The sequence below is a fragment of the Apteryx rowi genome, unplaced genomic scaffold (assembly GCF_003343035.1).
Source record: "Apteryx rowi isolate R43461 unplaced genomic scaffold, aptRow1 scaffold_39, whole genome shotgun sequence".
Taxonomy (NCBI): Eukaryota; Metazoa; Chordata; class Aves; order Apterygiformes; family Apterygidae; genus Apteryx; species Apteryx rowi.
The window spans coordinates 3804006-3816481 of NW_020450418.1; the positions used below are offsets into that span (position 1 = coordinate 3804006).

General features: G+C 45.1%; 1 protein-coding gene across 10 annotated transcripts in view; it reads right to left on the reverse strand.

Moving 5' to 3' along the window:
- Positions 1 to 12476, reverse strand: part of PATJ (PATJ, crumbs cell polarity complex component) — a 160577-nt gene that overhangs the window by 12800 nt on the left and 135301 nt on the right. For 7 of the 10 annotated variants that reach the window (XM_026074452.1, XM_026074451.1, XM_026074458.1 and 4 more), the window contains 6 exons: positions 9216 to 9299; positions 9024 to 9128; positions 6772 to 6965; positions 4791 to 4938; positions 3505 to 3591; positions 746 to 863 (listed from right to left, as the gene is read on the reverse strand). In XM_026074452.1, the coding sequence (XP_025930237.1) occupies positions 746 to 863; positions 3505 to 3591; positions 4791 to 4938; positions 6772 to 6965; positions 9024 to 9128; positions 9216 to 9299 (736 nt within the window). Of the gene's footprint in view, positions 1 to 745; positions 864 to 3504; positions 3592 to 4790; positions 4939 to 6771; positions 6966 to 9023; positions 9129 to 9215; positions 9300 to 12476 lie in introns of those variants that run through there. The other 3 variants (XM_026074455.1, XM_026074454.1, XM_026074461.1) reach the window with 2 other exon arrangements.

The following is a 12476-nucleotide window of genomic DNA, read 5'->3' on the forward strand; positions in this document are numbered from 1 at the left end:
TGAACACACCTGGCAGGATTGCGGAGGTGCGGTCGGAGACAGCGGAAAGCCAAACCAGTGCGAAGCTAGAATCAGTGTAGGCAGCTGGGCACTATTAGTGCTACCTTCAAACCGGTTCAAAGGCGGCTGCCCGAACTGCCACACGTTGTCTCCCGTGCACGCAAACAGCCGCAAGAAACGTCTTCTACTTCTGCCCACGGTCAGACATGAGCAAATACGGTTAAGACTTTCTGACACAGGTGGGAGCACGCAAACGTGCAGGCCCTCTACAACCTGCTGTAGGCTGTGGATTTAGCACTGGCTAAATCTGCAAACTGCAAACTGGGCACTGCCACTTTCTCGTTACAAAACGCCCTTTTATACACTCAAGAACAACAAAGACATAAATGAAGCGGTGGCAGCTCTATCCACTGAGAAAACCGTTTCTGATGCCAGAGAGCACCTTGCCCGTTCCAAGCCTCCGACAAGGACGCCTGGGAATAGCAGGGTGCAGGGATTTTACATTTCAAATAGAGAAGCTGTTTCTCTACTAGTAGAAATAAAAATAATGTCATCCGCTGGAGAGTGTTCAGGGTCTTAAAATATCAGCAGTATATTTTCTGGAAGACTGATGAGGAAAACCAGGTATAATACAGGTATTAACTTTTACTTTTAAACCAGCGCAAACAAAAAGCAGCACTGCAGGTAACAAGCAACTACTCTGACAGCGGCCTAGGGGATACAGGCTGCCTCCGACCTGTAATACCTGAGTTCCTCTGAGACACATCTGCTGAAGATCGCTTCGTGCTGACAAAATTCTGCAAGGTGGAGATGACCGGAGCAAGCGTGGGACGGAAGTGACTGTGGACGCTCTGTTGGCTCGCCTGAAGGTAAAAATAAATCAGAACCTCAGAGTCAAACCCAAACGGTAACTTTAAAATAGTCCCTGCAACATAAGGGCCCAAGCGTGCTCTCGGCCCACCGGATCAGGAATACCCCGTCAGGCACGCAAGTGGAGACCCTTCCAACTTCATTTTTGAAGAGGAACCTACCAAAACCTGTCCCTGGCTCCTCTTACGCACTGAATGCTTATCGCCATCCTGTTACGCGGCAGTGATCTCCAGGCTTTGCTGTTTTAGCCGAATATATTGCCTAAGGCCCTGCGGTCGGCCTTGCTCCTTGCCCCTGACCAAGGACCGGCTGCGACTGCCCGAATAGCAGCCCAGTGCAGAGGAACACGCTGGTATTGCAACCCGCCAAAGGGAAGGCTCCAGAGAAACCTGCTTGTGCGCGTTATCAATTCCTGGCCGTTCACTTCCAGCGCTGCTCTTCCCTGCCTCCATGTCTTGCTTATTCTTCAGGGTCTCCCCCTCAGAGAACAAACACCATTATCAATTTAGGAAGTGCATCTGAACCAGAGGTTTCGCTGAGGGCCAGACCTCTGCAGCTAAGCTGGCTTACGCAAAGCAAAGATGTGGTCCATGCCGCTCAGCACACAGCGGAGCCTTCTGCCTCTAAATGCATCAGGCGGCGAATCGAAAGCTCTGGCAGCATTTCTCCTAAGTGACCGGTGCACAGCTGCCGGTGGCAAACAGCAGGCAGAGCCCCATTTCCACGTTCGGTTGCCAATTCATGGGTCAGTTAACACAATTTGCCATGCACGTGAAAGAAATCACTGTCCTGCACCACAAGGCTTGTAATTCTACGGTTAAAGGTATGCAATGGACCCAAAAAAGCCAAGGAAGGAGAAAAGTTCTGGATGCTCTTGGCCAGCAGCTTCTAAAGCGCCGCGCGCAGTTGTGCAAATCATTCAGGCTGATGTGCCGTATTTTCTGCCAAGATTTTTATAACACTTGGAACTGTTTTGCTGAGAAGCATTTATTCAGTTTTCAAAATCAACAAGTCACTTTGGAGCCTGAGTTGTACTTTTCAGTAAGATGCAGGCTCTCAAGTGACTCTGCATTAAGAACAGCCATTAAGACTTATATTAAAAGAAATTAAGAAATCACCAGTTTCCTGCAAAAGCCTCCTATGCTACAAAGAAAGGGGGATGAAGTTCTCAGTTTTTGAACTAATTTTCCTACATAGAATCGTGTTAGATACTGCAGCATTTTGCTTCCCTTTCAGATGGGTTTTTAGTTCTACATTGTAAAATTGGATGGACAATTTTTATCCATCACTTTCCAATTCTGTTGCTCTTGCTTAGGTTAACTGTGGATAAAATGACCAAAAAAGCAATAATCGAGGCTGTGGTCTTTCCTTAATGCAATCAGTATCCTTTTCCCCTGTTGTTTCATTTTTCTTGCCTGCTGCATGCAGTGCAGATGTTTCTCCAATGACATGTAACTATTATTTTAAAAGCTGGGCTTAGCACAGCTGCTCCCACATGGATATGGGTTCCTTAGCCCTTACCGACACCTCATCCTCATGGACACCAGACTGGATTGCTCCCGTCCTTTATAAAGTTAAGAAAACATCCCCTACGACTACGATTTTGGCACCCTTTTTGGGCTGTTCATGCATGACAGGAAGGGCAAGCCTCCCCTCTTACTGACCTCACTACTAGGATTGCTTTTTTTCCCCTTAAAAACATTCCTGCTTTAACTTACATCCCTAAGCTTCCTATGGCTCCTCCTCTCCATTTCCAAAACGGAACACTTTTAGCATTTGTGGAGGCTGGGCTGGATCCTGGTGGCGAAGCTTGCTTGGCTATCGGCGCAAAGCGGTGCCTGGGAAAGAGATGTGCGTGGGAACTGTCCACCCCCACGTCCCCAACAGCTGGCTACGTGTAGAGAGACAGCAAAACACTCCGTGCAACGGCGCTGCTGTGAACCACAGCTTGTCTCTCTCTGGGACATCAGCAGCCTAAGTATCATGGCAAAGCAGGCAGTCTCCAGAAGGAAAACCTATTAAAAACCTCCAGTTTTCTCAGTCATCTTGCCTTGCTTCTCTCCCTTGCAGTACTCGGATTTTAACACTAATGATATCAGTGTCTCGGCTAGTGGTGGGAGGGAGAGGGGAAAAGCCCTGCACTGATTGAGAAAATGAATCGCTGTCCTCGCTTCAGGTAAAAAACAAGCGAGGCAGGAAATTGCTCTGTGTTTTCTTCGAGAGCAAAGCAGCTCTCGTGTGGTTCTGCCGCAAGATAGGCAAAGATACAGTTCAGTTTAATTAACCCATTTTGACTGACAAAACAGCTGCAGAACATACATTCAGCATTTTGCAGGTCTAAAAAAATCTATGCACATCATCACTTGAGAAAGAGATATTAAATATTCGTGGTGTGTCTCAGGAACAGACTCCTTAGAAAAGGGATTCATTAACTGACTCTTCTACTTGCTCAGCATTTCTGCCTCTGTGACACTTACCTTTAAACACTTCGCAGTTCAACACAGGAGAAGAAAATTATTGTGATCGCTCCGCGTCCTTGGCTGGAGATGTCTGTGCAAGGACTGAGCCTCACCTGCACGCTCCTGTGCCTTGCCCTCCGCAGCTTTTCTTACGGTTATGAAATCTGTCACTAACCTGACTGGTCTGGGATGTTTTCCGTGACGACAGCCATGATCCAGCTCGCAACCTCCCCAGCTCAAGATGCACTAGGCCTTGGGCACACTTGGAAAAAACAAACAAATCAACCACAGCATAGAGCATTTAAGGAGACATACAGTGTTTCATGCTCTCCCGGACAGAATCATGTTTATTTTCAGAGTGACAAGCCTGAAGAAACCACAAGGAACTGAATGCTCACGATTTCAATGTTTTTATTTGGACAATATGAAAAATACCTGTCCCTGGATTTAGGTTTATCATACCACACCTCCTGAAGCCAGTATGAATCTTTCTACTGGCACAGCAGTTCTTAGATCACACCGTAGATGGTCGATTATTCACTAAAAACCCCTCTATAACAAAAAGCTTGCCACAAACAATACTCTTGAAAAACACTTCAAAATGCTGCAGAAAAGGGTGAATCTGAATTTAATGCATACGGATTCAACTTAGTAATACACCTTATCACCAACTTCCAATTTTCAAATAGGTATATTTCTGGCCAGGTATTGACCCTGAATGGAAAAAGTAAGGAAAAAAAGAGCCCTACTCTTCCAAAAAAAAAAAAAAAAARAAAAAAAAAAAAGCGGAAACCCTGGTGGTGATGGCAGGGCAAATGGTCCTCGTCTCCAGATACGGTCTGGAGTAGAAATTGGTCAGCAGCTGCACTCGACCCTTCACTTCACCCTTGCTGCGGGGTGCCGGGCCCCGGTGTCCGGGGGGAGAGCCAGCGACGGGCACGCGCAGCCCAGCCAGCCACAGGCCCTCTCCTACAGCTCCCGCACAGGGGCAGCCATGAGCTTTCCAACGGGAAAGGGCAAATTCTCCCAGGCCTGAGTGCTTCCAAGTATAAAACCACTCCTGCAGGACAAAAAACTGTGCAGAAATGGATTCAACATGCGATTTTATAGTTGCAGGTTAGCACTGCAAAGCCAAAGGCACTTCATTTCAGCACAGTTCTGCTTCGTATGTCTCTCAGGTTTCATAATATTTTTCTAATGTAGGAAATATATGGCTGCTTTTTCAAATAAATGTCTAAATACTGCATGTGCCTTTGTTTTCCCACTTGATATCATCCCCACTTCTAAATATACATGGAGGAGTGATTTTAAGTGAATCTTCCAAAGTCATTTCAGATCAAATTTCCGTCTGGGTAATCGGTTTGAGTTGTCCTGCCTACATGTAAATAGCACTTCAGGATAATTACCTTGCACAATGTCAGTAACTGCAATTCAATATCTTAAAATGTATTATGTACTCACCTTAAGTATAGTGGCAACAGTCTCTTGTGAGGCATTTCTCATATCCTCTCCATTAACAGACAAAATCTGATCTCCTTGAATTAATCTTCCATCTAGGTCTGCAGCTCCTCCTTTAACAATGTCAGAGATAAACACTCCACTTCCATTTCTGACAATGCAAGAAGCATATGGCTAATTACACAATCCAATATTCTTTGAGAGACCAATTTAGATTACTTTAAATTAAGAGACATTAAAAGAAACCTGTGAGCAGGGGAAGAACGAGTTATACCTCCCATTCAAGCATTTGAGCATAAAAAAATCTGTGAGTTTTAAAATCAAGGCATGTTTTGCTATTTCTAATGCTGCCTTTTCCTTTGAACTGCTAGTTCTGACTGTATGATCCATAGAGACTCATGAAAAATAGCACTTGTATGAACAAAAAGCCACGGATCAGTCTAAGACGATGTTAAACTATCTCCCGATGTTCCTGATATGAATTATGCAGCCCCACCTTTTTTTTATTTTTATTCTCCCTAATGGTTCAGCTCATTTTTTTCTTCTAGAAGCCTACAGGCCCCCAAAAGAAGAGCAGAGAGAAGTCTGCAGAAAAGACTTTTATAGTTTGCACACGAGTTATGCAGCAGAAAATCCAGCTTTGTGGCTCTCCCTCTGCAGCGGGCAGCTAGGCTTGCAGGAGCAGGAAAGCGGCCGGCCAAGCGGAAGAGGGGAATAAGCAGATTTATTAGCTTCAGCCTCCTTGCGGGGGCTTCCTTTCCCAGCCGCCGCAGCAGCTCTCCACGCCCGGCCCCAGCTCGGGGCCCGGTACGGCATAAGCTGATGGAGAACGTCATGCAAAGAGGTGGCATTTGGTATCCCTCACCCTAAAGCGAGGGACACAGCACTTTGCAAACCGAATTATACATGGGTATCATTTAATCTACTTCACAAATTAAGCTACCTCTAAGGTGGCAACCACGACCGAAGCTTTTAGCAGTAGTACAGAAAGTTTTGCACAGAAGCAATCGCGGGAGGGCTGGAGGCCGCAATAACCATCTGCAGGGTAATTTACATAAGCCAAATTAATTATCCAGCCTGCAATCTGCTCACAACACCTGGGTTAAACATCGCCACTCTTGTCAAAAAACGGCTGTGGAACCTTTACTGACCATACGCAGTCGGGATAATGACATGATGATTTGTAACTGAGAAAATAAATTTTTTTTGGCAATACAGAAGAGCAGCCATGTGATTCTCATGCACCAGGACGGAATGAGCGCTTGCTTGTGTCATGTTGTAAATCTCTTCTAGCAAGGAAAGACTTAATCTATCAGTGCTCTAGTTCAAATGACTTAACAGCAGTGGTTTAGAGATACATCAGCAAGAAGTCACATTTTATTAAGCAGTTGCTAGCTACCACACTCTCTCCGATTCTGCTCAGTGCTCCCAGAACTACTGTCCATAGAGCTCCATGGTCACTCAGGCATCTTTCAGGATTTGGGTCTAAACTTTCGTCAGCCTCCTGTCTTCCACTGAAAGTGGTCACTTTGAAACCGAGCAGGATCTAGATCTAATGAATTCATTTACAAAGGCATATCCTGGCAGTCGGCTTTTTCTCCATTTTGGAATCAGAGAAGCCACGGTTAGGACTTCCTAACACTTACACAGAGGCACAATTAACCCAGCAGAACGGCTAGTTCCCAGCTCTGCCTGCGCTCACTTGGCTGTACCTGCTCAGAAAGCAAGACACCCACTCCGCAATGCAAACGGTGATTTTTCCAAGGGAAACCACAGCTTTTATTATATAGGCATTTTGTTTTTCTGATAGAGAACCCAGAATCAAAACCCCATGACATCCCTGAAGGTATTTAAATCCAAAATTTTGTTGCTTATGGAAGTTTTCCTTTATTTCACATTCCGTTTAATAGCTACAGCTGTTCATATGGCAAACAGGAAAATATTTCTCATTTGAAGGGCAGTCTGATTGAAGAGACATTCTTACCGTTTTCCAGCTATGCTGAGGCCTAGCCCTCGGCCTGTTTTCTTTTGTATATCTACGTGGAAAACCTCCAAGTTTTCTTCGTCTTTGTAATGAGCTTCATCCCTGTAGACAACCAATTGCACCTTCTGTGGGGTCTGCCTCAGCGCAGTGATAGCTTCTTCGTGGTTGGCATTCCGCAGATCTATCCCATTCACCTGAAATAATCAGTGTTTTCTTTCCAAATGACATATGTGAATGATCTTTTCATCAGCATACTCACATCCTATCCTTGTGTGACAGGACAAATTTGTCAAGTTGATGTGCCTTGGCACTCTAATTTAGTACTCTGATTTCCAGAGGGCTGAGCTCCTGGATTTCCTCTCGAATACTAGTTCAGTACCTCGTGCCACTGCCTAGTTTAAATCACAATAATCCAAACATTTTGGCTTGGAAGCTTTGTGGGTGCTCTTTTCTTCTTTTTAAATGCTGGAGAAGCTCAAACGTGAGCATTGCGGCAATGCCTGACACCAGTCACCGCATGCTGAGCAGAAATGTCATTTGTACCCTAGCTCTGCCTTTACTTCTCCTGCCGGAAAAGCTGTGCCTTGGGCCACCTGCGATGGCTTGGTGCTGCTCCTTCTTGCCTTCGGGAAAACGGGCAGGGACAAACTAACCTCATTCGCATTTAAACCCAAACAACCACCTCGAACAACACTTCGTTCTTAGAATTACACGAAGCATGATGGGCTCCTTTTAACCTTCTGGATTGCTCATCTTTGCAGGCATCGGTGTGCGGATTCCTCCTCCCTCAGACTCGCAATGCGCCAAGGCAAAGACACAGGGAACCAGAACCGTTAGCAAACGGCAACGGCGAAGCCCAGGCAGGACATACGCACTGGTTATTTTGCTTTGTTCCAATAGATGGCACACAAGACCACTCCTGGAGCACCCAATTACACTTCCCTTGCAACAACCTGAAAATGCTTTAGCATTTTAGTATTATCAGATAGAACAAGAAGTTCTGACTGAATGGTGGAGAACTAGAAAACTATTGCAACTTGAAATTTCGTCTCCCGCTTTGGCCAAGCCGACATATGGATGCCCTTTAAGATATTCACCAACGCTCTGTTGACAAAAACATTTTTTGTCAACATCAAAAATATCAATACTTAAATATTCTTAAAGACTTGTTAGGAAGTAGCATAAACTGTAACTGAATAACAAAACAATGTTAATCTACTTATATAACATAAGAAGTTATAAGCCAATTAAAATACTTCTTCATTTTTAACTATGCAAAGTTATAAACATACACAGTTTACATTAGGACAATTAAATCTAATTCATAGTAATTATATTCTTTTGTACTAATTCGGTACGCATTTATTTATATACTGCATTGCTTATTTTTTTCCTACTCAGACACCTATGTGTGCTTTATCATACTAATCTGAAACTAACTCAGAGCTGTCCTCTTGCTTCATTAGTACAGCTTTTAAAAGCTGAAATAACAACAGTATTATGGCACACAAACATTAGCCCTTTCCTGTATGGTCAGCGAAGAATTAATTAACCTTCTCCGTTTTTATCACCTGGCTAATTATCATGCTCTGTTAATACACAGTTATTTATAAAACGAAAACAACATACAGCCCGAACGCTAAAAAAAAATATTTTCTGTGCAAGAGCTGTAAAGACAACTCCCCAAGTGCCCCTCACTATTTTTCTAACCCTATACCCGAAAGCCTTAATGGCCATGCTGGGAATTTGTCCTGCTCTGACAGCGAGGCTCTGCAAACAGCTGCGCGAGAACCCCCATCGCCTGCCTGCCTGCCTGCCTGCCTGCTGCACGCACTTGAATTTGCAAACCAGCACGTCTGTCTTAACCCTTGCCTCTCTCCGCTTCCACACTAGCCTCCGGGAAAAAGAGACGGAACGTTTCTTTGCAAAAATAATTCCACGTGTTTGCCGGAACAGCTTTATTAAGCACGAGGGGCTGGGATGGCCGAGCGGGCCGGTGGGGCCGGCGGCCAGGCTGCCCCGGGCTCCCTCCCTCCCTCCTCCCTTGCTCGCTCGGCGCTTCGCCCTGCTCAGCGCTCGCTTTCTGAGCGGCACAAAGACGCGGAAGCTCCTGCAGCAGTGCCGGCCTCTCGGTGAGAGCTTAAAAGGATGAGTGATCCCGAGCTGTTGGACACGACAGCTGAACCCTCTAACTCACCGACTGCCTTGCCCAATTAAATTTAATATAGTCTCAATTTGTGCCTTCAACTTACATGAGTACATAAGGGAATATTGGTTTGTTGGGATGTTCTTAGTGGCAGAAGAGCAGCTTGAAGTAGAGATCCTACTAAATGATCACCATTTTCCTCACCAGAAACCTATTTGGTATTGAACACAGCATCTACGAGAAACACAAAACGTATAAGCAAACACGTCCATGCAGAGACACTTCGTAATTCGCTTACCTCGAGAATTTGGTCCCCGGCCCAGAGCCTGCCGTCTCTCGCGGCCGCCCCTTCCTCGTAGACCTCGTGGATGACGATGGCGTCCTGCGGGAACACGGCACCGCGTCAGCTCCCCCCGCCAGCGCCCCAAACGCGCCCCCAGCCTCGCTCCGTGGTCAAGGGGCACGGCACCGCGCGTCCGGATAAAGACAACTCTAGTGTCGATTCTTCTAATACGCTGGGCTAAGGAAACGAGGGCCATGGCCAAAATACGGATAGCTAAGGAAAAGGGTAAAAAGTATTTTGTTTGCCGCTTCGGGGCAGTCTTATCGAGAACAACTTCTTACGCTTCTATCATTTTTATACATTGGCATCAGCAATATGTGAACTCAGTGTGAACTATTACATTAATATCATCTACTTTTTACGATATTATTTAAAACCAGATCCTTTAGAGGGATGAATATTTTTAGGGACTTGGCAGAGCTCTCCGCTTTAAGCAAGAGCTGAATGCCTTGTGGTAAACAGCGCTGGTTAAATCTGTAAGAAATGAAATCCAGAAGAAACGAACAATGGCAAACGCTAGTTTATTACTGAGGTTGGAAAATGTAGGCAGTGGCAGATGTAGCTTCAGGGAAGGTTGCAGCGATTTAATCTCATTGCCAGCAATAGCTGTCCCCAAAGAAAAAGCATTACAAAGAACACACTGTTCTCTCGCTGGTGCTTTCCCTCGGCATTGTTCTGGTTTGGTTTTGTTTGGGTTTTTTCCCCCCCCGACACAAATAGGTGAACATCCTGCTCCAGCGCTTCAGCTGCGGCTCTGGCAAGGCGCAGCGCTTTCCAGGCGCCGGGCCGCCTCGCCGCGCGGAGTTTGTTCTTCTCCGCGACGTCGGCACCAAGCGGCGAGCCTCAGAGGATGCCTGCCTGCACCGAGAACTGCAAAAGGCTCCGGATAACTACGCGCTGGGATTTTTCGGTTGGATGTGTAGATAGCAGATAACCCGTTCTCAGGCAAATATAACCCCCACAAAGGCTCTTGCCCCGCGTGCCCGGCCTTTGCCAGGCCGGAGCCGGAGCGCTGCTGGGGAGAACACAGCGCCGGCACGGCTGGAAACCCCTGTTCGATGCCGCATGTCTCACCGCACAGCTAACGCCCCCCACGTCGCCCTGCGACGTGTCACCAGCACATGCGGTGGAAGCTGAGCAGAAGGCAAACTCAGCTGCCCCAGAGGGAACGCGGTGACGAAGCCACCGCCGGGAGCATTACTTGCATTCGTTCCCGCTGCACCTTATTTAGCGATGCGCACTTGTATCTGCACCCGCTCCACTGCTGCTAACGCGCAGCACCGCTGACACGAGCCGGGGCTTTGAGACATATACACCAGTCACCGAAAAAAGCCTGAAGGATGTTAACCACAGAGGGATTACAGCCGATACAAGCACCCCAGATGGGGGGAAGAGATTTCAATCTGCATAAATGAAGGCAAAGCACTGTGAGCTGTGTACCAAGGTAATTAAGAAAAATCAAAAGAACTGTTTGATTAAAAAAAAGGCGACCGCAGGGTTTTGTTGAAACAACTGAAGCAGCATTTACCAGAGGAACCGCGTGACACATTCATGTCCACCTCGGCAGCACAGCTGAACTTCTCCGCTACGTGTCTTAGCTCTCCCTCTGTTTTTCTTGTTTTGTTACCTCTGCTTTAAAAACGATCACCTAACACTAGCCAACACAAGAGACTTCTGTCTGGGTGAAAGCCAACAGGGTGACAGTGATACATATTTTTTCACCTGAGGCTGATCATGGAAAGCTTTGAGAAAAAGCTGAGTTAGAGTCTTTGTTTCAGAACTTCAATAGCACGTTTCATTTTCACTTTTTCAAACACTCTACAAAGGAAGGCATTTACAAATGGCCAACAAGATAATACAAAATATTGACCAGCTTATTAAGAGAGCATCATCCAACTGGGTACACTAGGGTGCTGGATGAACAAGAGGTTCAATAGAAAAACTGCATGTGACCATGTAACAGCAGACTGGGCATGTACACACAATGGTCAAATTAGGAACTTTTGGGCTATATTTCCTAACCTCGGAGCAAGGAACCTCCAGTTATATTCCTTGAAGTTTGTTTTCCATTTGTGGTTGCTTTAAAAATGGTCAACATATCAGAGCTACCAGCATTTACCAGTATTACTGCATTAATACACGTAAAACCACGCATACCTAAAGCTTATATTCAGGAACCATTAAATGTTATCAGCTTGAATAATCTGCATCATCTAGTCGAAAAGGCAGCAATTCAGTATTACACTGGGGGTCCTGCTTGTGTTAGGAGCCAGACCTATAACTAAAAATACATATGGCATGAAAAGGAACATTCCTGTTGTATCTATGCTTACCCTGAAGAAGGAAGCATCTAATTGACCTGCCAAAATACTGTTTTTCTTAACTAGTTTTTTTTTTTTTTTAAACTAGTGCAGTTGAATCAGTCTTACCAAACAGATTAAAAACATAATGAAGCAGTGCGTCCACAATGTACACTAAAGATTTTTAAATAGTTCATGAGCATAAATATGAGAAACTCACCTTCCTTAGCTTATAAAGTATTATACATAGACATTTTTCCTCCTATACTTCTGGGATGAGCTGAAAGCACATTTAACTCAGAAATAGTCTTTTTCCATTGAATCTAATGTAATTTGGATAAGGCCCTACTTGTTTTGATCATCCATGACAAACCATTAAGAAACTACTGATATTATTAGTTAAACATTTTTAACGTTATCAATATTTTAAAGAAGTTTGAACACGCAACAAAGATATCCAATGTAATATTCTAGCCATCTAACAACCGAGCATGACTCTGTAATGACTCTATTAACATATTAGGGTTTTAAGATATAACAGACATCTTTGGGCCCGAGAAAACAAACTAGGACCTACTCTTACTAAATGAAAATGCACACTAGCAAGGATGCAGTCTTTGAGAAAACATTACGCAACAAAAATAAAATGTAGGAGGCTGTCTAGTAGAAGCTTAAGGTACCATTGCTTTTGACAATGAACAGACAACCTTCGCTAGAGTCCTAGAGCAAAAGAAACAAGCCACTTGGACACGTACAGAGCGCACACTTAAAGCATGAGTTTTGGTTACTGGTCATCTGCAGCTCCTACTCACTGACTTCAAAATTGAGTTGTGTGCTCAGCATCTCTAAAAGTCAAGTCCTAAATAGTTCAAAACAAATCAACCGATAAAAAAAGAGCAGGAGGGAAAGATGTCGA